Genomic DNA, 27,355 nt, shown 5'->3' on the forward strand with positions numbered 1-27,355 from the left:
ACTACTATCTTCTGTGTAGGGCTGCTGCATTACTACAATTGTGGCCCCCATGGCTGAGTGTCCCTGTTTGTGTTAGAGGGGCGGGTTTCAGTGAAATCCACAACAAGTAATTAACAGTCTTGGTTGTGGTATGGTAGCAACTCCGCCACTGGTCTCCGGTGTTGTCTCTGCTAGAGTTGTGAGGAATTCAACCATCCGCACGGGGAGTGTGCGTTCGCCTGTGCTTTTTGATTTTTTAAAAATGAAACTGAATAATGGGAGATCAACCTCTGAAAATGTGTGAGGCCTTTCCGCACACATTTTCCCTGCTCACAGCACAAACAAATGTGGGAGACTCCTCCCTCTGAAAGGGATCCGCTCTGCAGGAATTGCCTACGGTAATAGTGGATCTAGACATGCCATTCACTGTCCTTCATAAAGAAGGCTGGCAACTAGCTTCAGGTTGACACATTGCATATCAAACAGGTGTTAGCCCCGCCTTCCTGTTGTCTGTCCTGAGACCAAGCCCCTTTAACAGAATTGCCTCAATTATTTCTCATTAGTATGCACTAGAGTATCGCCAAGGGGCATTTACTCTTTCCATCAAACCCAATTACGCTACAATCAGGCCCATCAATACACTGGCCTGGCTGTACCCACTGCCGGGTGACAGCAGTGACGGTAGCCACAGTGTCTCAGACCGCAGGAGTTTTGTGTCCATTGATGTACACATGTTCTAGATTGAGTGGTGCATTATTGGGAACTGAAATCTCTTTTGGAGACCCAGTACCGTTCCCACTCAGTGTAACCAATCCACATTTGGCCACTCCCTGGCCTAGTGGGAAGTCCTCCTCTAAGAGGCCCACACTAATGATGGCCTCCTCCACGAGTCCAACTTCACTATGGCTTGCTTGATAAACCCGTGCAAGCAGGATCCCCTTTCCTATAGCTGCTTACACACAAAACAACAGAGTTGAGTGAGAAAGCAGGTGTCCCCAGTGTTAGGGGTGCCTGTGCTCTTCATTATGGGGTGCATGGCTGAACTAGAGTTTTGGGATTTCCCTTTGTACTTTTGCGGACCTGACTTTCGAATAGGATTGGGTTGGACCTTTGTCTTTCGCATCCTTGTTTACTTTTTTGTCCGCCGATTTCTCTTCTGGTTTGGGGGTGCTCGCCTGAGCCTTTTTCTGGACCTGAGTACTCACAAACCTGTCGGCAGCCTTTGCAAGTTCCTTAGGGTCTGAGATAGTCTTGTCCACAAGATGCTGGTGTAGGTCAACCTCACAATCTTTCAATACATGCTCACACGCAATCAAATTGTACATCCCTTTAAATGTGTCAACTTTGTTACCAGCCACCCACCTGCTCAGATATTTCAATGACAAGTGTGTGAACGCTTCACATGTCTGCCCACCTTTCTTTCCAAGCTCTCTGAAGCTCTTGAGGTACTACTGTTCTGGGGTTCTACAGAACTTCCTGAGGAGGGCTGCCGTCATGCTCTCATAAATGGCCCTTTCCTCAGGAGTTAACTGAAGAATTGCATCAGTCCTTGGTGTCAGTAAGCGACTCATCAGGACTGCACCCCACAGTACCTCATCCACCTCCTGTAGCTGGAAATCCAGCTCAAGTGCTTCAAACCAGTCAAGAATATCCTTGCCCACTTCATAGGCCTGTACTAAGTCTTTGGGGATGTGCCGTCAGGGCTTATCCCGGGCACTCTGGTTTGAGCCACTACTGCTGCTTTCGCTAAAGGTGGATCTGTTGGCCTCCTTCTTCTCTTCAAGCGCCAGCTTATGCAGTTCTATGGCGGCCTTTTACTGCTCTATGGTGACCTTGTCCTGCTGTTTCTGTTCCTCTAGTGCTAGTCTCCTCTCCTCGAGCAGGAGTTTTCTAGCCGCTACCTCATTAACAGCCGGAACAATTACTGGGCCACTTAGAGACTGTGCTGAGGCTTAGGACCTGCGGGATGCTGCACTAGCCCCTGTCCTCACTGACAATCTCGAATGTTGAGAAACCACACTTGCACTCTGGAGGGGTTATTGTCGAGAAACACTGCTCATACGGCTGTCCGCGTCATTTTCCTCCACTGGAAGGCCTTGTCTGTACGGGTACACAGGGCCTAGTCCATCCCCTGGGGTCTTCTCCCCAACCACCCTTGCTTCTACTCAAGCTTGGAGGCTGGTCAGCAACTCAGGTTTATTAACCTTAGTGCTGTGGGGAAGTCCTTCTCTTGACATAAGTCGTGCAGGACATCCTTGGTCATGCCTTTCACAATCTCAAAGTCAAGTTCCATGACTATTATTAATACCTCGCAGTGAACTAATGCAACGCTACTTTTATCGTTGGGTGACTAAGCTGTTGCGCAAGGCTCCAACTGACCCGACCGCTTGCCACCAATGCGACAAATCAGCTTCTGGGCACCAGAGGTGTGGGGCTGATTGATGGTTTAGAAACCGATATCCTCCCTGGACCACTGGTGCCTGTAAGTTGATTAGTCACAAGAGTTGACATGGCTGTTGGCGCACTGCATGCTCCGGTGTTGGGGAGCATTGTGCAGCATCCCTGGTGGCTGCATAGGTCCTCTGTTGCTTTATGCATCACCGCTCTCTCTTTGTGAATGTCAGAGAAGACGCGACACATGAGTCAACTACACAGTGCAGATGAATCCACAGCCAAGCAAACACCACAGTATAAACATTGCAGAAGAACCAGAGACAGGAAAACACCACAGTGTAAACATGACAAAGTAATCCACAGACAGTCAAACACCACTGCGTAAATATTGCAGATGTACACACAGACAAGCAGACACCACAGTGTAAATATCACAGATGTACCCACAGACAAGCTAACACCACAGTGCAATCATGACAAATGAGCCCACAGGCATGCAAACACCACAGTGTAAACATTGAAGACAAACCCACAAACAGGAAAACACCACAGTGTAAACATGACCAATTAACCCACACACAGGCAGTAAACCTCCACGTCGTAAACATCACAGATGAACCGACACACAGGCAAACACCACAGTGTAACTATTGCAGATGAGCACACAGACAAGCAAACACAAGAGTTTACACATCACAGATGAACCCACAGACAAGCAACACCACAGTGTAAACATCCCAGATGAACCCACAGACAGGAATCCACCACTCTTTCAACATGACAGATGAAACCACAGACAGGCTAACACCATATTGTAAACATGGCAGATGAAACCACAGACAGGCAAACACCACAGTGTAAACAACACAGTTTACAATGTAAACATGAGGAATGAACCCAAAGACAGACACACATGAAAAATGAACCCACAGAGAGTCAAAAACCACAGTGTAAACATGACAAATAAACACACAGACAGGCAAACACCACAGGGTAAAATTTGCGGATGAATCCACAGACAGGCAAACACCACAATGTGAACATGACAAATGAACCCACAGACAAGAAAACACCACAGTGTAAACATGACACATGAACCCACAGACAGGCAAACACCACAGTGTAAACATCACAGATGACCCCAAGACAGGAAAACACCACAGTTTAAACATGAAAAATGAAGCCACAGACAGGCAATCACCACAGTGTAAAAATTGCAGATGTACCCACAGACAAGAATACACTGCACTGTAAATATCACAGATGAACCCACAGGCTGGCAAACAGAACATTGTTAACAACACAGATGACACCCCACTTCGAAGCAAATACTGCAATGCAAACATCACAGATGATCCTACCCAAGAGCAAACATCAAAGTGCAAATATCACTGTACATATATCAGAAATGAACACGCCTAAAAGCAAATATCACATAAAATCCCACCACAGATGATCTCACCCAAGAGCAAACATCACAGTGCAAATACGAAGTATGCCCCCCCCTCCCACCGCCTTGCGGCAGCTATTGTTTATAGCCCCATCTATGAGCAAACATAACATGCAGGTATTGCATATGGCCCCCCTATGGGCAAATAACACTAGTTAAGTTGCATAGGAATAAACGCCACAGAAGAAATATCACCATATACCCCTCTAAAAGCAAATAACATACATGACCCAACCCAAAAGCAAGCAACACAATGCGATTATCGGAGGAGATGCCGCCCGCGTTCAAATGTCACAAATGACCGCCACATACAAGCAAAAATCACCTTTGACCAAACTCAGGAACAAATGACAAAGTGAACATATCACAGATGACACCATCCATTAGTAAATTCACAATGCCGACATCAGAGAACACACCACACCTACGTGAACTTCCCAGTGAAGACATCATAGAACACGCCACCCATGAGTAAACTTCACAGTACAGGCATCACAGAACACGCCACACATGAGTAAACTTCCCAGTGCAGGCATCCGAGAACACGCCACACATGAGTAAACTTCACAGTACAGGCATCCGAGAACACGCCACACATGAGCGAACGTCACAGTGCAGGCATCACAGAACACGCCACACATGAGCGAACTTCACAGTGCAGGCATCCGAGAACACGCCACACATGAGCGAACTTCACAATGCAGGCATCACAGAACACGCCACACATGAGCGAACTTCACAGTGCAGGCATCAGAGAAGACGCCACACATGAGCGAACTTCACAGTGCAGGCATCAGAGAAGACGCCACACATGAGCGAACTTCACAGTGCAGGCATCAGAGAACACGCCACACATGAGTGAACTTCACAGTGCAGGCATCAGAGAACACGCCACACATGAGTGAAAGGCATCAGAGAACACGCCACACGAGTGAACTTCACAGTGGTGAAGGCATCCGAGATGACCCCACCTAGAAGCAAATAAGAGCGCTGAACCCAATAGTTCAATAATCATTTAGGGATTGGTGATGGGCGTTGCTTGGAGGTTTTAGAGGTTGCTGGTTAGGGCTTGTGTAAGCCGTCAAAACGGTGTCACCCTTTGGCTCTGCTTTTTACTGGCTACACAGACAAGGCTATCCTGGAGTAGGAGGGAGAGGAGTGGCCACGTGACCCTCCTGGCCAATCACTTTGGCATACGTGCAGGCCGTGAGGAGAGAGGTTTGGTAATGGCGAGGTGGGAAAGAGTGGGCGAGGGTAGGCCTCCATCACCATCTGACCTAGAAACGTAAGCACATAAGATTTCCAAACTTCCAAAACATGTGAGCAACACCTCCCCCTCTACTCTGCACAGCCCCTCACCTTCTCATGTGGTCCCCAGCTCTTCTCTGCACCCTTCACTGTGCATCTGCCACACCCCTTCAAGAAGCCGTACAACCTGCAGCCCTCCACCTCTTCCCACTGGGGGCTATTGCATGTTTGAATTTCTGGTAGCACCCAGACATCGGTGTGTGGGAATGACATACACACATGTTCATTGGTGCGTCCATCCTTACCCTTGCAAATGCTAAACTGCTGTGTCATTTTCTACCTGGACAGATGTACTTGGGCATCGTCTTGGCCGGGGTGGTCATCCTGACCGGCTGCTTCGCCTATTTCCAAGAGGCAAAGAGCACCAACATCATGGCCAGTTTCAACCAGATGATTCCTCAGGTGAGTGGTGCATGTGGCCAGCCTTTGCCAATCCCAGGAGACATCCTCATGCATGGTGGAAATATTCCCTGGGGGGAGGGTCTCAAGCAGAGAGGGTGTGACCTGGCAGTGCAGTCTGGATTGCTGCTTCCTCGGGCTGGGCGGTGGTCTGGTGCACATCTGTACATTCCATCTGTAACGGAAGAAAAGGATGAAAAGTGATGGAATGGAAAGGTGTGCAGATCCCCTGTCAGTGGTTATGATTAATTCAAGGTGTCCACCAATCCTTCTTCATAATGATCCAGTACAAAAAAGAAGGTGGGTGAGGCGCGCACTCCTGGTCCTGGTCAATTGAACCTGTTGCAAAAAATATAATAAGTAGCTGGGTCAAATCCCAAAATGGACAAATATTCACAGGGTTAGATCCCTTCTGCTGCAAATCAGGTACTCAGTAATAACAGGGTTAGATCCCTTGCTGCAAATCAGGTACTCAGTAATAACAGGGTTAAATCCCTCAGCTGCAGTTCTGTGGTCTGTAGTTGTTCTCCTCCTGGCGCTTTCTTATCTCAAATAATCATCAGGGAGGCTGTTGAGCAGGTGTGTCTAATTAGACTCAAAGGATTCTGGTAGCTGTAGTGAAAACGTTTTTTTCTGTTCAGGTGACCAGCAACCGACACCCCTCCAAAGCACAAGTCCTTCCCAAATTTGGGGGAGGGGAGAGAACCATCTTTATGATTCTGCAAAGTGGGGCACAGTCACCCCGTGGCGCTTCCTCTGGAGCCCGGGACTCCCATAGCATTCAGTACAAAAAAGAAGGTGGGTGAGGCGCGCACTCCAGGTCCTGGTCAATTGAACCTGTTGCAAAAAATATAATAAGTAGCTGGGTCAAATCCCAAAATGGACAAATATTCACATGGTTAGATCCCTTCTGCTGCAAATCAGGTACTCAGTAATAACAGGGTTAGATCCCTTGCTGCAAATCAGGTACTCAGTAATAACAGGGTTAAATCCCTCAGCTGCAGTTCTGTGGTCTGTAGTTGTTCTCCTCCTAGCACTTTCTTATCTCAAATAATCATCAGGGAGGCTGTTGAGCAGGTGTGTCTAATTAGACTCAAAGGATTCTGGTAGCTGTAGTGAAAACGTTTTTTTCTGTTCAGGTGACCAGCAACCGACACCCCTCCAAAGCACAAGTCCTTCCCAAATTTGGGGGAGGGGAGAGAACCATCTTTATGATTCTCCAAAGTGGGGCACAGTTACCCCGTGGCACTGCCTCTGGAGCCCGGGACTCCCATAGCATTCAGTACAAAAAAGAAGGTGGGTGAGGCGCGCACTCCCGGTCCTGGTCAATTGAACCTGTTGCAAAAAATATAATAAGTAGCTGGGTCAAATCCCAAAATGGACAAATATTCACAGGGTTAGATCCCTTCTGCTGCAAATCAGGAACTCAGTAATAACAGGGTTAGATCCCTTGCTGCAAATCAGGTACTCAGTAATAACAGGGTTAAATCCCTCAGCTGCAGTTCTGTGGTCTGTAGTTGTTCTCCTCCTAGCGCTTTCTTATCTCAAATAATCATCAGGGAGGCTGTTGAGCAGGTGTGTCTAATTAGACTCAAAGGATTCTGGTAGCTGTAGTGAAAACGTTTTTTTCTGTTCAGGTGACCAGCAACCGACACCCCTCCAAAGCACAAGTCCTTCCCAAATTTGGGGGAGGGGAGAGAACCATCTTTATGATTCTCCAAAGTGGGGCACAGTCACCCCGTGGCGCTGCCTCTGGAGCCCGGGACTCCCATAGCATTCAGTACAAAAAAGAAGGTGGGTGAGGCGCGCACTCCCGGTCCTGGTCAATTGAAACTGTTGCAAAAAATATAATAAGTAGCTGGGTCAAATCCCAAAATGGACAAATATTCACAGAGTTAGATCCCTTCTGCTGCAAATCAGGTACTCAGTAATAACAGGGTTAGATCCCTTGCTGCAAATCAGGTACTCAGTAATAACACGGTTAAATCCCTCAGCTGCAGTTCTGTGGTCTGTAGTTGTTCTCCTCCTGGCGCTTTCTTATCTCAAATAATCATCAGGGAGGCTGTTGAGCAGGTGTGTCTTGGAATATTTGTCCATTTTGGGATGTGACCCAGCTACCTATTTTTTGCAACAGGTTTAATTGACCAGGACCAGGAGTGCGCGCCTCACCCACCTTCTTTTTTGTACTTCTTCATAATGACACATTCTGTACTGACATTTAATTTAGAATGAATCGAATGACTGCTGAGTTGCACGGGCACACTTCTAAATTAGTTATTAACCACTGTTCAGCTGACGGGGCCTTCAACATCTGGACACTAAAACAGTATTAAAAGAACCCGACACAAAAGCGAGCTGCAATGTGTCAAAATGCACGACAAATCGCAAGTCCCTTGCCCGTGTATTCAGTGAATACAAAATGGCGCAGGATGGCGCAGGAGGGTGAGCGAAGTGCACTCTGGGACTCATTGCGAGGAATCTGACAGACCTGTCACCCCTCCAGGTCACGCCACTCTGGCGCAGTTTAGAGCCAGGATCTAAATAAAGCCTCCTCTGAGCTGGTGGACAGTTGAGTGGGTGCTGGTACGTCCCTGGAGGTTGAGGTGCCAACACAAACCATTGGTCCTTCTTACCTTAGGCCCCTTGTTGAGCGTCTGCTGACTGGAACCTTTGAGTGAATGCTTTTAGTGATTGGAAACGGTGAGTGGCGCAGGAAATGATTGATGTGTCTTTCCAGCAAGCCCTGGTCACCCGTGATGGTGAGAAGAACGAGGTCCCGGCGACGGAACTGGTGGTGGGGGACCTGGTGGAGATCAAAGGTGGAGATCGAATCCCAGCGGATCTCCGGTTGCTCTTTGCCCAGGGTTGCAAGGTAAGAAGAGCGTGGATTCCCATCCCTTTCCCTGATGCCCTATGCCCGAAACAATGACAGTGACAAACAGGTGTGTTTTTAAGGAAATGGTGGCTTTATCACTGAACCTTCAGTAAAACTCGCAAGCGAACTTTAGGAAACCCCTTTCATGCAAATGGTGAGGGAGGCGTCCGTGTCCAATATCGGAATACTGAGCACCCAAGAGTGCACAGGGATCCAGGCAAAATGCCACAGAAATCCCAAGTGCCCTCCTTTTACTAGTTTCTTATTTGAGGCTCAGGGTCCCAGGACACAAATTTTGTCTCATGCAGCCAGTCCCAAAAAGTTAAAAACCAAACAAAAAATGAAAGGTCCTTGCAGCACTGGTTCTTGATCACAGAAGTGAAAGGGATCAGGCGTTGCAGGGACACAGCAAAGTATTGTTAGCACCCCAGGTTTCTTATAGATGATTAAGAGCCGGGCAGGGAAGAGGAGCAGACGAGAAGCGGTGGTGAGAGGGAGGAAGAAGACGGGCGGGTTTGAACAGTGCACACCTTGCTCTGGCCAGGGCTTCGATAGTTAGATTCAGAAGAGGTTTGGAACAACCTAAATGGCTGCACTCTTGTCAACCGAGCTATCAAGCAAGTCACATAACCCCACAAATCACTGGCAAGTAATCTCTTGAGCCACTTAACCTCACACTTGTCTACCGAGCTATCAAACAAGTCACATAACCCCACAAATCACTGGCAAGTAATCTCGTGAGAGACTTAACTCCACACTTGTCTACTGGGCCAACAAGCAAGTCACATAATCCCACATATCACGAGCATGCCATCCTGCAAGTCACATAACCTCACACATCACGGCTATATCATCATGCAAGTCACATAACCCTACACATCAGCAATGACATCAAGCAAATCATGTAACCCACACATTGCTGGCACACCATTACACAAGTCCCATTACCACACAATCACTATTATGCTATCTCACAAATCAGATAACCCAAAACCTCACTGGAATGTCCTCGAATAGGTCACATAACCACACATCCGTCTGCGATGCCATCTGAAAAATGTATTTATTTGTATTTATATTTATATGCAGGAAAGAACAACGCTCATTTGATAGGAAAACAACATTCAATAGATAATATATCAGATTTGATGGGAAGCAGTCAACTACTTACAATGGGGTGGGTTTGAGTGACATTCTCACAAGGTTATGCAGTAATTCAACAGTCGCCAGGGACAAAACATCAGTCGACCTACAAAGATTAAGGACAAACAACATTAGATATTTTTAAGTTCAGGGCGGTAATACGGCAGCTATGTTAGGGATGTTATGTTATGTTATGTTACCTGAACTTGTAAAGTGCACGGTCGCCCTAGGGCATCATGGCGCTGGTGAGGAAGCTATCAAACAGGAAGCACAGTAATAGTCAGAGAGCTAAAATAAAGTAGTTTTCAGGGCTTTCCTGAAAGCCAGATGGTTGGAGATAGACTTGAGTGGCAGTGGGAGGGTGTTCCAAAGCCTTGCCGCAGCAATGGAAAAGGCTCTGCCACCGAGTCTTTCCCGGTTATACTTAGGAACCACCAAGAGATTGGTGTTCAGGGAACGAAGGTTGCGTTCCGGGATATAACGGACAAATTTGGTTTGAAGAAACTCAGCACCTAGGCCCTGGATTGCTCGGTGGACAATACACAGTGACTTGAACTTAACTCGCTGGGCCACTGGGAGCCAGTGGAGTTGACGAAGCACTGGTGAGATATGAGCTCCATAGGGGGAACCTCTGGCTAGTCTAGCTGCCAGGTTCTGTATACGTTGGCGACGTTGGAGAAGGCCCGTCGGCTGAGCGAGGTATAAGGAATTACAATAGTCCAACCGTGAGAGGACTAATGCAGCTACCACAGGAGGGCGCATAGCCTCTGGGATCATAGGAAGGACCCTCTTAAGTACCCTAATCTGGTGGTGGGCGGATTGGCAGACCGTAGAGACCTGATTTGTCATGGACAGGGAGGTGGAAAGAATGACTCCTAAGTTTTTTACTTTGTCCACTGGACAGGGCAAGGGGCCCAGTGAGGTAGGCCAAAAAGCAGGGGTCCATAATGACGGGCAGGGAGGGCAACCCACCAACATCACCTCAGTCTTGTCGCCATTAAGCTTGAGCCAATTTTGGTCCATCCAGACACCGACTGATGTCAAGCAGTCATGAAGAGAAGCTGAGACCTTGATATGATCCTGATCCAAACGGATCAGGATTTGGGTATCATCCGCGTAGGAATAACAATTAAGTCCATACGAGCGGATAAGGCAGACCAGCGCCCATATGTAGATATTGAATAGAATAGGGGAAAGAGAGGATCCCTGGGGGACGCCACAGGTGAGGGCACAAGGGACAGAAAGAAAAGGGGGCATAGAAAGGGTCTGAGTGCGGTCTGCAAGAAAAGAGGTGAACCAAGCCAGGACTGATCCAGAGATCCCGATTTGTGCTAGACGTGAGAGAAGAATAGGATGGTCCACCGTATCAAATGCGGCGGACAGATCCAGCAGAATCAAAGCTCCAACACCACCTGCGTCCGCGAGTCTGGACATGTCATCTTGCACTGAGACAAGCACACTCTCTGTACCTCTTCCTGGCCTAAAACCTGCCTGGGCAGGATTAAAGATCTTAGAAGATTCCAGAAAGGAGGAGAGAAGGGGCGTGACCAGAGATTCCAAGAGTTTAGACAAGAACGGGAGCAGGGATATGGGGCGAAAATTAGAGGGGATAGTAGGATCAAGAGACGGCTTCTTAAGCAGGGGAATAACCCTAGCAGATTTAAGTTCCGGCGGAACCAGACCAGACTGGCATGAATTGTTTATAGCCGCTGTGACGTCAAACAGAATGTCTGGGGCAATAGTCTTCATCATACTTGCCGGAATAGCATCCTCTGGAGAAGAGGATTTAATTTTAAGAATCGCTGCTAGAACCTCTGCCTCAGTGAATAGAGGAAAGGTGGACCAGCTGGCAGGGGGGTCAGTGAGGGTGAGTGGCACAAGGTTAGTAGTGCCGGAAGATTGCATAGCGAGAGATTTGGCGATGTTAGATCGTATCACATCGATTTTCGTAATAAAAAACGATGCTAGGTCATTGCATAGCTTTTGCGATGGTTTAACCATCGAGGTAAGGGGTTCAGAGGAGGAGAGTGATTGAACAATAGAAAATAGTGTTTTAGGTTTACATAGAGCACTTTCAATTTGTTGGGCGAAAAAAGTGGCTTTAGCCAGCTTGACATTGGCTAGGTAAGTGGAAAGGCTGAGCTTGTACAAGTCTTTAAGCAAAGGGTCGTAACTAGCTCGCCATTTGCGTTCGGCTTGTCTAAGTAGACAGTAGCCAGTAGCCAGGGATGTGACCATGATGGATGAAGTGCTAGAGTGGAGGCAGAGAAAATGAGGCACAGAGGCAGTTTAGAGGTGAGGGAAAAATGTCAGTTGAAGGCAGATGAAAGGTAGAGACAGAGCGAAAGCGAGAGGAACCACACTGGCGGTGAGGAGCCACAAGGGTAGTCGAGAGGGCAGAGTAGAGATTACGAGAAGGCTTGTAGAGTTGTATAGAGGAGGACAGCTGTGGTGGTGTCTTGCCGTGGATAGATTTCTGAACTGGGAGAAGACATTTAAATCTGACCCTGTATTGCATTGTCAGCCATCCAGACTGGTGACGGTGCAAGGAAATAGGTGTAAAGTGAGGGAGTTCAAATAGAATACTGGTAGAAAAGTTAATGAACTTATTGAGAGAACAGAACACATCATTTGAGAGACCAAAGAGGATGCTGGAAAAGTAGTTCAATTTAGAGAAGATAAGAGTGGTTAAGAGATTCTTGCTGGTGTTAAAAGAACGGAGGTGCCTGATTTTCCTAATATTCAGGAGGGTGAGGTGAGCTGCTGCTCCAGTTTTGGAAATGAAAGTAGAGAAGGTGTGAGAAGAGTCATAGATGATGCCGAGGTTCCTAGCTGAAGAAGAGTAGTGGACACAGTCAGGTGGGATCTTGATAGGCAGAGGATGACATGAGATGAGAGAGAGTATTTGGCAGGGAAGGAGAGCACCTCTATTTTGGAAGAGTTTAGCACCAGAGAGTGTGAAGCCACCCAATATTTAATGGCAGAGAGACAGTTGTACATTTTGATAGAGAGATCAGAGGAGAGTTCAGGAAAAAGAGAAGAAGAATTGGGTGTCATCCGCAAAGACTTGGTACGAGAACCCAAAGGAGGAGTTTAGTGCCCCAAGAGCAAAGGTGTAGTCTTTAAAGAGGAGCGGACCCAAGACAGAGCCGTGTGGAACACAAACAGAGGAGTGAGTTGAGAGGTGTTTTTGCTCCAGGAGACAGAATTGGCGATGTGCAAGGTAGGATTCAATCCAGGCAAGGGCTTGATCACGAATCCCAAGAAGAAAGAGAGTATTAAGGAGATCAGAATGATCGACAGTGTCACATGCAGCAGACGGGTCAAGGAGAATTAGGATAGAGGATAGGTTGGAGTTTTTTGCAGAGGTGATGAAGTTGGACACATTCATGAGAGCAGTTTCCATCGAGTGACAGGAGGGGAAAACTGCTTGTAGGGGGTCTCCAAGGTTGTGTATGTCTAAGAAATAAGCAAGACTGTTTAACACAACCCTTTCCAGCACTTCAGTGTAGTGTAGAAAGAGAGGCACAGGGCGAACGTTTCCAGGAGGGCTGGGTCACCTCCTGGCTTTTTTAGGAGAGAGATGACTGTGGTCATTTTGAAAAGAGAGGGAAAGCAAGCAGAGTTAAAGGACTGGTTGAAGAGTCCAGTGAGGTGAGAGGCCTCTAAACAGGCAACAGGCTTGACTAGCTGAGGAGCAAGAGGGTCTGATGGGGCACAAGAGGGGTTAGCCTTCATCAGTAGAGATAGCACTTTGTCACTATTAGTGTGCCTAAAGTGGAAGATAGAGGCAGAGGATGATGGAAGAGTAGGCAGAGTGTAGAATCTAGAAGGAGGGAGTGTGAGGAGGGTCAGGAGAGTGTCTCTAATTTTGGAAATGTCTGCAGCAATCTATTCAGCCTGGTCATTAGCTGTGAGAGTGGAGTTGATAGTTATTGTTTAGGAGGAGTTTTGAGTGAGTTTCGAGTGCCCTGTAGCTACCAAAAGAGTACTTGAGAGAGTTCAAGGCAGAGTAGTAGAGTTGTGGGTCCTGATGTAAGTGGGTATGTCTACTTGTGAGCATCAGCCAACGCATGTCGGTGCAGAGGCAGCATATGAATGCGGTGACTCATGTTTGAGGACATTGAGACATAGGGGAGAAAGTAAGCAGTGGGAAGGGACAGGAGAATGAGTCATATAGGAGGGATTGGATGCTGGAGAGGGCACTGATAGTGGGGGAGACATCAAGGGTAAAAGAGGAGAGTGAGAACGGTAGGTCAGAGAGAAAGCGAGCAATGGCAGAAGGTTTACATTTCCTTTTAGTAATAGGTGAGGCGTGTGGTGAGGAGAGGTCAGAGGTTGGGAAGGAGATCGATGGTTGAAACAATCGAGTGTTCAGATAGGGATTGTGTGACAGTGGTATTAGTGGCTGAGAGAGTGGTGGAGCTGAATAAGAGATCCCAAGAGCTACCCCTGTGTGGGTAGGCAGGTTATGGACAGAGTGGAGAGTGTGGTCACTAAGAACATACTGACTTTCAGATTTCTAAGAAGTGTTTTGAGAGGGAAGGTTACAGTCACCTGAGAGAATGAGGTGTTTTGTGAAAAGAGAATCAAGGAGTTGCCCAAGTTCATCATTAATGGCCCAGTGGGACCAGGGGGCGATAGATGGAGATGAGGTGAACCGAGTGTGGCAGAGCAATAGCAGAGATGGTGAATCCAAAAAAGGCAGGAGAGGACGTGGCATTGGACATTTTGGAGCCATTCAGGCAATGAGAGAGTAGGTGCCGGATGCCTCTACCTCTGCCAGTTAGTTGAGGCGAGTTTATGAAGGATCATTTGGAGTCATGTAAGGCTGCCAGGGAGGCAGTGTCGAATGAAGTCCAGGTTTCAGTCATAGCAAGAAGGTCTAGGGAGGAGAGCTGGCAGGAAAGTAGTCAGTGATAAAGGATGGTTTGTTGCATTCCAGAGTGCAATGTTCAGTTGATGCAGTAAGGAAGAGTAGCGAAGTTGAGTCTCAGAAGAAGAGAGGCGAGGTGGATAGGAGTTAGATGAGGTGTGGTTGGATCAATGACTTTGTTTTTTGGAAGTAGGAGGTACAAGAGAGATGGAGTAATGGGAGCTTTGAGACGTGAGTTGTATGATGGGGATAGGAAAGGAGGAAGTTGTGGCGTATTTGAAGAAAATGCAGGGAGAGGTGCAAAGAGGTGGCATCTGGAACAAATGCATTATAGAGGAGTATTGCATTGTGGAGAGACCGTAGATTAATTAGCAAGCAAAGGGTACTCACAGGTGCAGCGGGTAGGAAGGTAAAAGCAAAGGCTAATGGGCGAAGAGGCTGGTCAAAGGCTGGTCTTCACCCTTCACTGTCCCGCCCTTGCTGGGACACCCCGGACGGAACACCCGTAGGGAGTTCAGAAAACATTACATGCTCTCTAAATCTCTAAATCATGTAATCCCACACATGACTGGCACACATAACCCAACTCTTCACTAGCATGTCCTCTCTTAAACTACACATGACTGACATGGCTTCAAGTAAGTCAAATAACTGCACACACCATTGCCATGCCATCATACAAGTCACATAACCAACACTTCATCGCCAGGCCAGCACAGGTAACATTACCCCACTCATCACGTGTCTGCCAACTCGTAACACCAATGCCATGATATGCTGCCCTTTTGCCGACAGGACATTTTTCATTATCCTTAACTTCAAAAGAATACCACTGACAAAACTTACTGAAATATATATGGGGGCGAAAGGGGGTCAAACGGGTGGGAGGAGCTTGGGGAAGGGGGACAAGTGTAAGGTAAAGGGGGTCCTGGGAGAGAATCCGCCCAAAACAAAAAAATATATATATTCTGAGTTTTGTGAGCGGAATACTGAGGAAGTAAAGTACTTTGAAGGAATTCCTGTTGGCAACACACATGTAACCCGCTGGCCTATCATCGTACAGCTCTGGCATGCCATCTCATGAGTTCCATAACCCAACACATATCCTACACTTGTCTACCATGTAATCTTGTATGTCATAACCCATCGTTGGCACGCCATGACTCAAGCCACATGGCTACATGCATCATTAGCATGCGTCACACAAGTCACACATCTCGGCACATCAATGGCACACTATCAGGCAAGTCACACAAGTCACATATCTCAGCACATCAATGGCACACTATCAGGCAAGTCACATAGACTTCAACTTTGTATTCAAATATATTATTTGTGCAAATGGAATAACCAGGGTCATTAACGTAAATACTTCTCCATTTATAAAGCTGGCTGCCCCTAGAGCCGCCTGTGGCGCCTGGAAGACCACGGGCTCGATTTAAAATAATGCCTTATGTTGATTTTCATCCATGCAAATATCTTACATATGCATTAAACTCGCCCGTTTTTTGTTTTTGTAGGCATGTGAAAATGTATACCAGACAGCAATCCTAAATGCATCGGCCGTGTTTCCACTTCCGGTGCTACCTGGCAATGTTCCCACGTGCACTGACCCCTTTATATCTTGTGCCCACAGGTGGACAATTCTTCCCTGACGGGAGAATCGGAAGCCCAGTCTCGCTCATCAGAATTCACCCACGAAAACCCCCTGGAGACGAAGAACATTGCCTTCTATTCAACAACCTGCTTGGAAGGTGAGTGGGCTCCAGCCAGAGGACACCCGTGCAGTGCTGGGTGCGGCAATCAGGCAGCCTTCCATTGGCGTGAGTCTTACAATGCCAGAAAAAAGCAGCAACGAGAGAGAGAGAGGGGAGGGACAGCGAGAGAAAGAGAGGCAATGACAGAGGGATAGAAAGAGAGACACGGACAGAGGGAGGGAAAGGGAGACACGGACAGAGGGAGGCAAAGAGATACGGACTGAGACAGAGAGACAAGGAGAGAGAGAGAGGGAAAGAGAAAGAGAGATAAAGAAAGAGTGTGAAGGACAGAGAGAGAAAAGGACACAGAGTGAAAGAGAGATAAGGATAGATGGAGAGAAAGAAAAAGAGAGACAAGGGCAGAGGAAGAGAAAGTGAGACAAGGACAGAGGGAGACAAAGAGACAGAGACACGGACGGAGAGAGAGACAAGGAGAGAGCGAAGGATAGAGAGAGATAGAAGGACACAGAGAGAAAGAGAGACAAGGACAGATGGAAGAGAGACACAGACAGAGGAAGAGAAAGGGAGACAAGGACAGAGGAAGAGAAAGCGAGACAAGGACAGAGGGAGACAAAGAGGCACAGAGACATGGACGGAGAGAGATGAGGAGAGAGCGAAGGCTAGAGAGAGAGAGAAGGACACAGAGAGAAAGAGAGACAAGGATAGATGGAGAGAAAGAAAAAGAGAGACAAGGGCAGAGGAAGAGCAAGCGAGACAAGGACAGAGGGAGACACTGAGACACAGATGGAGAGAGACAAGGAAAGGGAGACAATGAAAGATAAAGAGAGAGGGATAGAGAGAGAGAAAGAGAGACACAGACAGAGGAAGAGAAAGAGAGACAAGGACAGAGGGAGACAAAGAGACATGGACAGAGAGAGAGGCAAGGAGAGAGCGAAGGATAGAGAGAGAGAGAAGGACACAGAGAGAAAGGGAGAGAAAGAGAGACAAGGACAGAGAAAGAGAGACAAACAGGGAAAGAAAAAGAAACAGAGAAGCGGAGAGACAAGGAAAGAGAGAGATTGAGAGAGAGAGGTAGAGAAAGAAGGATAAAGAGAGAGAGAGAGACAAGGACACAGAGAGAAAGAGAGACAAGCACAGAGGAAGAGAAAGAGAGACACAGACAAAGGGAGAGAAAGTGAGACAAGGACGGAGAGAGAGCCAATGAGAAAGTGAGGGAGAGAGAAAGAGGGACAGATAGAGAAAAGAGGACAGAGAGAGAAGGAGAGGCAAGGACAGAGGGAGGAAAGAGAAACAAGGACAGAGAGAGAGAAAGAGAGACAGAGAGGACAGAGAGAGATATAGAGAGAAATATAGAGATACGGATAGTGAAACAGAGAGAGAGAGAGGGAGAGACAAGGACAAAGGGAGACAGAAAACACAAGGACAGAGGGAGAGAAACAGAGACAACGACAGAGGAAGAGAAAGAGAGACAGAGACAAGGACGGGAGAGAGACAAGGAGAGAGAGAAAGTTAGAGAGAGAAGGAGAGAGACAGATAGAGAGAGACAAGGACTCAGAGAGAAAGAAGGACAAGTACAGAGGGAGAGAAACAGAGACAACGACAGAGGCAGAGAAAGAGAGAGAGAGACAGGGAGAGTGAGAGAGGGGGGAGAAAGGGGGACTGAGAGAGAAAGGGAGACAGAGAGAGAAGGAGAGGCAATGACAGAGGGAGGAAAGGAGCAGGGCAAGAAGGCAAACTGTAAGGTTGCTGTGTAGACCTGACATTTTCTAGATGTTTTGCGAGATGTCTTGGGCAATGGTTAATGTGTTGCTACGGCTGGTAGTGGAGGTAGCGTGTTTGTTTTGTATGATGTCTGGAATAGAGTTAAGATATTGCCTCATTTTAACAAGGAGTTCATCCAGCTACTAGGACCATTGACCAAATCGGGCAGCGCTACCCTAGTCCTTGGAGACTTTAAACGTTGGCATGGAGACACCTTAGACAGTGAAGTAATCCACCTTGGCCAAAGGCCAAATAGTACTGAACTCACTGTACTAAATCATGATCCCACGCATAAGAAGGGCAAAATACTAGATTGGGTAATCAGTCGGAACCTGGAGTTAGGATCTCTGGAACAAGGTTGTGCGTTGAGTTTACCCGTTGCAGCAGTTAAAACACCAGACTAAGCCATTAAAGAAAGTCATGAGTAGGAACATCAACATCAGTTGTATAACATCCCACTAAAGTAAAGCAGTTCAAAAAGTACACTCTTCATACACCACACCACTCCCAATAGTTTCCAGAAAAGTTAAGCGCACAAAATGAAGTGGGAGCAAAATGGCACTCTAGTAATTTAAAAGGGAGGGAAAGACAAAGTTAGGCAGAAATTGAGCAGCACCAACAGGTAAGTAAGCAGGGCAATCTAGAAAGAGGAACTACAGTGATCGAATCAAATCAAAAAGGCTTAGGGCCAAAGTCAATAGGACAAAAGTCTTTTGCTCAAGATCACACAGTTCAGGGTATTTTGCGGTTAAGTCTTTGGCAAGAGTTCCGTACGAAGTGGTCAGCAGAAAAGTTAGTTCAAAGAGTAGAGAAGGACAAGACCTTGGATTGGAGAAAGATTTCACTCACTTCACCGCGGCTGAACGAAACGAACAACCGGATTTGCACAGTACCTTTAAATGGAGAAGCTGTAGCTGAGGCGGATGTTTCTGGCAGTTCCTGCAGGCTCACAGTTCCTGAAGCGACTGTCGGACTGACATGAAGAAGGAAGACTGGAGGGTCCTGCACGGCCCAGGGAAGAAACCAGTAGCAGAGCAAAGCTACAAATAAAACGTGCGCTCCTTAAAACCCTAAGCAGGGTCTGACTTTCCTGGCTATCCGGTTCATTGTAGCTCTGTACAGCAAATTCAACTGGGCGGTTCAGTCATGGCAGGGATCCTCTTCCATCAGCTCCTCATCGGTTCTTTCATTCCAGTGGCGACTCTGCCTTTCCAATCCCAGAGACCTGCTTTTTATGCAGTTTCCCCCCATTCACACAGCCCGGCTGTCAATCACACAGCAGGGTGGCTGTCCTGGCAGGACAGTCACCTAGCCAATCAAACAGGAGTTCAACTTGGGCTACCAAGGGAACACATGGCAGGGGTCCTAAAACCCCTTTCCTGGCTATCCGGTTCACTGTAGCTCTGTACAGCAAATTCAACCAGAGGAGGCAGTCCTGGCTTGCAGTTTGGGTGAACTGGTTTGTCCCACCAGCTCAGGGGAAGAAGATTCCTGGAGGATCTCCTCTGTCGTTGGAGTTTGAAAATTCAGACCTGCAGCAGGGCTTCACCGGGCGGTTCAGTCGTGGCAGGGATCCTCTTCTGTCAGCTCCTCATCGGTTCTTTCATTCCAGTGGCGACTCTGCCTTTCCAATCCCAGAGACCTGCTTTTTATGCAGTTTTCCCCCATTCACACAGCCTGGCTGTCAATCACACAGCAGAGTGGCTGTCCTGGCAGGACAGTCCCCTTAGCCAATCAAACTAGAGTGCGACTTGGGTAACCAAGGGAACCCATGGCAGGGGTCCTAAAACCCCTCCTTCAAACTGCCTACCAAAACTTTCAGGTGCCTAAGGAGGGGTTCTGTGTAGACGCCCGCGAAAAGATGGTGAACTAAGGAACCAAACCTGGTTTGGCGCAAGGAATAAAACAAGAGAAAGACATTTTCAAAAAGAAATGGCGAAGAAACCCATCCGGAACAGTACAAAAACGTATATGGTCTAGCGGGTTTAAATCGAGGCTGCCAAGATAGCCTAAAACAATACCAATGTCATACATGCCAACATTCTGTGACCAAAAATCTGTAGGAATCTTAAAGTTTCAAAAATAGTCAGTCGAGGAGGTAATGATAGGAATAGGGCGCGTCAGCAGCCCATTGTCATTGAATGAGCCCGCCGCCGCGGGTGCATTCAATGACAATGAGGCGCCTGCCACGCCTTCTGCCATCACGCCAGCTCGGGGGAGCCCTTGAAAGACTCACCAGTGACGTGGTGGGGGGGCTAATGGCGCCTTTTGTGAAAGGCACTCGCGGCGGAGGGGCGCCTTTAGCCCACCGCAGTGGACGCCTTTTACATCAAAGGCCTGCATGCTGCGCCTTCTCCCGCTACGGCAGCTCGGGGAAGTCCTTGAAAGACTCCCCCGAGCTGGCGTGGTGGGGGGCTAATGGCGCCTTTGACCAAAAGGCACCCGCGGTGGAGGGGCGCTTTTAGCCCACCGCCGTGGGTGCCTTTGACATTAAAAGCCTGCATGCTGCGCCTTCTCCCGCTACGCCAGCTCGGGGGAAGTCCTTGAAAGACTCCCCGAGCTGGCGTGGTGGGGGGCTAATGGCGCCTTTTGCCAAAGGCACCCGCGGGGGAAGGGCGCTTTTAGCCCACCGCCGTGGGTGCCTTTGACATTAACAGCCTGCATGCCGCGCCTTCTCCCGCTACACCAGCTCGGGGAAGTCCTTGAAAGACTCCCCGAGTTGGCGTGGTGGGGGGCTAATGGCGCCTTTTGCCAAAGGCACCCGCGGCGGAAGGGCGCTTTTAGCCCACCGCCGTGGGTGCCTTTGACATTAAAAGCCTGCATGCCTGGCATTCTCCCGGTACGCCAGCTCGGGGGAGCCCTTGAAAGACTCCCCGAGCTGATATGGGCAAAAAAAAAATGTAAAAAAAAAAAAAATTTTTTTTTTTTTTTTACAAAAAAAAATCGGTATTTGATGTCAAAAAATCGGTAGGCGGTAGGACTGCTTAAAAAGCGGTATCCTACCGCCTAAATCGGTAGGGTTGGCAAGTATGCAATGTTATTTCAGATAACCGCGGTAGGAAAAATAGGGTAGTTACCACTGCCACTAGCCAAGTCTTGAGGAAAAGGGAATGAAACAATGCTCCAAGAGAAACAGACAAAAAGGGATAAGTATTAACCCTTTCCAGTACTCCATGTAACATGGTTTGTACTGGGTATGTGGATTTTAAAAAGACTAATAAAGTCAATGGCAACTTTACATGTTCTGGGAGACAGTAGTCAGTCCCAGAAAAGGGAGTCTGAGTTGGGAAGTTTGAAAAAGACAACCCTGTGTCACTGCACTGAAGATGCTGTGTAACATATAGTAACAAGATGATGCCTATGGAGTAGGTGAGGCTCCACAGTCTATGAACACAAAAAATGTTAAACACACACAGCAACACACATGTACGAGTGGGAAAAAAGACTCACACTCTTACCAAGTGAAAAAAAAAACATGTAGAAATCCAGCAAAGCTGCTGAGGGACTCAGTAGGTAAGGGAAATTAGCCATTCTGGAGAATTCTCCCTAACACCAACATGCATGAAATAGTTTATAAAAGCAGGTGCAGATTAATGTTGCTGCTCGACTAGACCATGATATTGTAGTTCTTACACTGGAAAGAGTTGGTAGAGGCTCTCGCCACTCTATTGCTTGGATCCACTCCTGTCTATCCTATAGGGTTTCGGCAGTGCCCTGGGGTAACTCCTGCATGGCTCTGCTCCCATCCACTTCGGAGGGCCTTGACCGTGTATATAAAGCCTCTGTGTGACCTGCTATCGGACACCGAATACCAATTTTCAAGATACGTAGATACACACAATTTTTACTCAACTTGGATGGTGATTATGATCCAGATTCACAAAAGAGTGCAGAGGAGGAGCAAGGAGAGTCTAAATGTATATTGAGGTCACCGAGCAGGACGAGGTGGTGAGTGGTAGAGGCCAGGAGGGAGGAAGAGAGGTCTGCCCACTCAGAGATAAATGAGGTAATTTGACCAGGAGGCCGGTAGATGGTAACCACAGTAAGAGATTGGGTAGGCGAGAGTGAAAGCCTACAGACAAGGCATTCAAAAGAGGAGTAGGTCTGAGTGGGAATGATAGAGGCAGGAATCCACTCAGGAAAGATCAGGGCTACCCCCACACTGGACCAGGGAGGATCTGGGTGCTGAGAGGATCTTGTAGCCATCAGGGAGGAGAGTGTAAAAGCTTGTGACAGAGCTGACCGTGAACCATGTCTCAGTAAGACCAAAGACATCTGGGTCTAGTTCTTCAAGGAGGTGGCAGATGTCAGAGGAGTGTTTGACAGCAGAGAGAGAGTTGAGAGTGGCAAGATGAAGAAGGATGCCAGCCTTAAAATCCTTCCGGGGAGGGGTACAGATCACAGGTACGTCCTGCGGAGGAGAAAGAGCCCCAGGAGGGACAGAGTAGGAGGAGGAGAGAGAGGGCAAGGTAGTCAAGGGGGGAGAGGAGGGGACAGCAGGAGATGAGAAGAAATTTATGAGGCGAGGGAAGCGCCTATCAAAGAGGAGGAGATTGGCCTGAGATCCTTGGGCCATGACAGTGCCATTTAAGTAGACATTAATGACTTTAGAGGAGTCGAAGGAAGGCATGAGAACTTCCCAGCGAGTGCCACCATTAATGGGAGTGGAGGAGATAGGACAGAGCACAGAGACCATACGAAGAGTCCATAGATCTGGCGAAGGAACGACAAAGAGGATGTCGGGGAGGGTCTGTCCGGCAGAAGCATTGGAGTAGGTGTTGGTGACAGGAAGACCTGGGTTAGAGGCCAAGATGTCCTTTTTGAACTTCTTCCTACCAGACTTAGTGAGAAGGGAAGGATAGTCAATGGAGAAGCAGTTGGAAAAGGTAGGAGAAACTTAAAGCGCCATGGGGGTGGAAGTGGGGAGAGGGTGGAGATACTGGGGGGCCTAAAACAGGTAGGTGTGGTACAAAAGAGAGTGGTGAGGTCACTGGGCAGGCAAGTTACAGAGAAGAAACAGTATACAAGCAAAATACAGAGAATTTCACAATGGGCTGCAAGATTTGACTTTTTAGAACAAAGCAGAAACAGCAAGAATTGACTGTTTAGCGCAAAGCAAAAACAAGATTTGACTTTTTAGCAGAAAGCTAAAACAACAAGATTTGTATGTGTATTCTGTTATTGACAGCTGTAAAATCCCGATGCAGAGCAAGGCGAACACACTAGATACTTACTTGGATTCCTCCCTGAGTTCCGATACGCAGGACAATAATTTGGTAAAAACTACACAATACTACCTGGAGCTGCCCAAGCACGGTAAAACATTTGTTTCTGAGAAGAACTGCGAAACCTTGCCCAGAGCAGGGATTCGCTCCAAAATCGACTATTGCAATGTGCTCCTGGAGAGCACAAGTAAGAGAAACCTCTTCCACCTTCAGAAACTTCAGAACAATGCAATATGCTTAATCAAAAAGGTGAGCCGCAGAAAACACTTATCAGCATATAGACAAAATCGCAGCTGCTTCCGGTGAGCGCCAAAGTTCAATTTAAGATTCTTACCTTGGCACACAAGTGCATGCACAGTATAGCCCCATATCCCTGAAAAATCAACTGGTAAACTACCAACCACACAGGTTGCTGTGCTCAAGCCATAGTCAACTCATTGCTTGCTCCACGCCTATCCGAGTCACGGGAAATGGAAGATCTTTCCCTTTCTGGAAGCATCCGCTCGGAATTCACTTCCTCTGGTGCTCTGACTGGAAAAAAAACCTAGTGCCCTTTCGCAAACAACTAACAACTGACTAATCTTCCTTCCCTCCCCTGCCTCTAGGATGTCCTGTGCTTTATGTTTTGTCTTGTGTATCTTTGTCGCGCCATGATGGCTGTCAGGTTTCGGCATGCAACAAATAAACACATAAATAAATAAATAAATAAATAAATAAATAAATAAATAAATAAATAAACAAATGCATACATAAGTAAGAAGAGTGTCGGAGCATCTAGGCTTTGCTCCCATTCATAGGGTGTTTAAAGAGATTTGTGTGTCGAGCTATGACTTGGTGAGAGACTGGAGCGTGAGGGGCCAGTTTGCTTGGATGATAGGGTTGCGTGTTGAGAGTTGCTTTCGGTCGGGCTGGGAGGTTGGGAGGTGGTCAGTGTGCACTGGTTTGTCAGTGAGATATTGTAGCTGTCCATGGATGCCTTCACCAGCGTTGTTCTTCCTGCAAGGCCTAACAGGATCATTTGTGTTCACCATACAGGCACGGCAAAGGGCTTTGTCATCAATACCGGAGACCGCACCATCATTGGTCGAATTGCTACCCTCGTGTCGGGTGTCGGCAATGAGAAGACACCCATTGCCACTGAAATTGAGCACTTTGTTCACATTGTTGCCGGTTTTGCTTGTTCGGTTGGCATCCTCTTCTTCATCATCGCCATGGGCATGGGGTACAACATCCTCAACGCCATCATCTTCCTCATCGGGATTATTGTGGCCAACGTGCCTGAAGGACTCCTGGCCACAGTGACGGTAAGTGGCTGCAGGCAGCGCGTGCCGCTCTTAGCCACACCCCTTAGGGTAAAGGGCTTCCTGGCGCAGCTGCCTTCATCTGAAATCCCTCACTCACCATCTAGGTATGCTTTATTCTTAAAAACATGCCTTAAAAATGTGCGGTACTCGCAATTAAATGTGGTTCTCCTCACCCTTGCGCCGCCTCAGCTTTTCCACATGCTCACCCGCTGTCTTGCCCCTAGCACAACACCTGCTTCCCCATTTCTCCTCCTCCAACTCAGCCGCAATAGACAGAGAAAAGGGACTCACCCGGAGTCTGTGTAATATCCCTGGTGGCCATCTTTAATGAATGAGCATTTTAACATGCACTTAACACCAGAGACTGGTCTCTACGGTGGGAAGGGAATTGCCACCTGTGTTGCTCTGCACTCTCTTGCTCCTATGACAGTTGTGGTACCCCTGAGCTATACTCCTGGCACTTCTGGTTCCGCTGGTTAAATCACGTGCCCCTTCAGCAACGTGAACGTTTTCCTTTTTTAATATCATACACGCTATTAGCACCGCGCGCACTGTGCTTGGGAGCTAATGGATTTGACACCCGCGGGCACGGACATTAATGACCCACAGCCCTCACTAACATGGGCGTAATTTTAGGGGGGACAGGGGTGTTTGACCCCCCCACTTTCATGGCACACCATTTTGTCCCCATTCATTTGTCTGGGGCACCTTTTCTTCAGATGTCATGTCCTCCCAACATTTTCAGCAAAGTTACTCCACTGCTCGCTATTAATGGCCAAGCCCCCCCCCGCAAGCACGGGTGGGGGGTGAAGCAGCAATGAGGCCTGTCTTGCTAGCACTGTGTACAATGCTTCATGTGGATTCAATAATAGTTTCATCTGATAAAAGAGTGAAAGGAATTCAGCAGCGGGCTGTTATGTATGCCTGCATGCGAAACTACGTAACTCTGTACAACAAGGGGTGCATTAATAGGTGCAATTACATGGGTGCACTTGGAATGGCATGGAGAAAGGGCTTCTATATGGTCACAGTCAGGGGACTGAGGTTAGGGGGGTACAGGAGCCTGGTTGACCTGCAGTTGTGTTCGCGCAGCAACTATATTCCTGGGAGTCACGTGATCTGGCACTGTGGAGTCTTTGGGTCTTCTTCATCCATGTTCCTTTCTAACTCGCCCAGAACACAAGTCATTAAACAGCTCCTCCTACTGTTCCCCCATTTGTTCTTTGGACATTTCTGCTGGCTTTAGAAAGCAACGCTGGATAGAATGTTTATCTGCTTCTCAACAAGAGATTTACAGACACTTGCTTCCATGTTCAAAACATGTCCGTGGCACATATAATCAGGAGAAAATAACACCAAAGAAACACTTATTATATTAGGGGGCGCAGGAAGTCCACTGCCAACATAAATAAGTACCCAATTGCCAGGCTACTCTTGTAAATAGAACTTTGACCTCGGTTTTATATCGGTTTTTATGCAACCGATATATTTCAAAACAATGTATTTTGTATTTGTATTTATTAAGTGTTATGTGCTAAAGTGCTGTTCAAATCATCACATCACAGTTCAATTAAGGAATAAACACAATGACGATTGCCAAAGGATTAAGAGAGAAGAGTTTTAAGAGCAGCACGAAAAACTGAATACGAAAAAATAGAGCGAAGAGAAAGTGAGAGCATGTTCCAATGCAAAGAGCAAGTAGAGAAAATGAGTGAAAAAGAGATTGAGCACAAGGTGGGTGAGCAACAGTTAAAAGAAAATAAGATTGAGCACAAGGTGGGTGAGCAACAGTTAAAAGAAAAAGAGATTGAGCACAAGGTGGGTGAGCAACAGTTAAAAGAAAAAGAGATTGAGCACAAGGTGGGCAAGCAACATTTTAAAAGAAAAAGAGATTGAGCACAAGGTAGGTGAGCAACAGTTAAAAGAAACTGAGCACAAGAAGGGCAAGCAACAGTTGAAAGAAAAAATAGATTGAGCACATGGTGGGAGAGCAACCGTTAAAAGAAAACGAGATTAAGCACAAGGTGGGTGAGAAACAGGTAAAAGAAAAACAGACTGAGAACGAGAAGGAGAATAAAAAGACACAAGAGCAGGAAAAAAAGTGGGAAAGAGACCATACAAAGAAAATTAAATTTAAGATGAGTATGAAATGAAAGCCAACCGAAGAAAGACAGTGCTGAAGAAATCAAATCCAGAGGCGCATGAGAGCAGAGAAGATACATAGAACAGTTGAAGATTGATTTAAGAGGAGCAAAATGGGAAGCAGGAAGACCAAAGAGACTAGAAGAACAGTAGAAAAGCAGAGAAAAGATAAGGGAGGACATTAATTGTTTAGCAGCATTTAAAGTGAGGAAAGGTCTTGCTTTATGGATATTGTACAGATGCTCCCGACAAGAACGTGACAATAGAGAAACATGAAAAGAAAAAGAAGGTTACGGGCAGATGAAGAAATAGAAAGCAGAGGAGGGGGGAAAGAAATAGAATCAGTAAGAATAGGGGAAGGAATAGTAGGAGCAAAAGAACTTCAGTCTTAGCAGAATTCAGAAGAAGACAATGACCAATAGCCAGAAGAGCAGAAGTTAGCGCATCATGGAGAGTATAGGGGAATTAAGAAAAAGATAGAAGTAGTTGGGCGTCATCAGCATAGAAATTGCGGGACAACCCATACATGCAGCAAATTGCACCCTCCAGACAGGCCTAACAATATGAGGTCAAACTCCTAAGATTGGGACGAGACCGACCAAATAACATAGTCACTGCCCTCAGGGATTTAAAACAGCAATTGACTCACAGCAGCAGTGGACCCCCACCAAAAGGACCCCTCTGAAGAGCCACTGAACCCCGACTAGCCTGTCAGATCTCTCTGTAGAGAAAGTGTGCCCCAGGGCCAGCCCCCCTCTCATGGACACTGGTGTTTCTCTGC

At 47.4% G+C, this 27,355-nt stretch overlaps 1 protein-coding gene across 1 annotated transcript in view; it reads left to right on the plus strand.

Annotated features, from left to right (window-relative positions):
- LOC138487621 (potassium-transporting ATPase alpha chain 2-like) overlaps positions 1-27,355 on the plus strand; it is a 148,026-nt gene that overhangs the window by 72,702 nt on the left and 47,969 nt on the right. The window contains exons 5-8 of the mRNA XM_069614104.1: positions 5,420-5,533; positions 8,268-8,402; positions 16,061-16,178; positions 24,164-24,432. Coding sequence (XP_069470205.1) covers positions 5,420-5,533; positions 8,268-8,402; positions 16,061-16,178; positions 24,164-24,432 — 636 coding nt within the window. The remainder of the gene's footprint in view (positions 1-5,419; positions 5,534-8,267; positions 8,403-16,060; positions 16,179-24,163; positions 24,433-27,355) is intronic.

Source organism: Ambystoma mexicanum, chromosome 9, assembly GCF_040938575.1.
Source record: "Ambystoma mexicanum isolate Mex_15411 chromosome 9, UKY_AmexF1_1, whole genome shotgun sequence".
In the NCBI taxonomy this organism is placed as follows: domain Eukaryota; kingdom Metazoa; phylum Chordata; class Amphibia; order Caudata; family Ambystomatidae; genus Ambystoma; species Ambystoma mexicanum.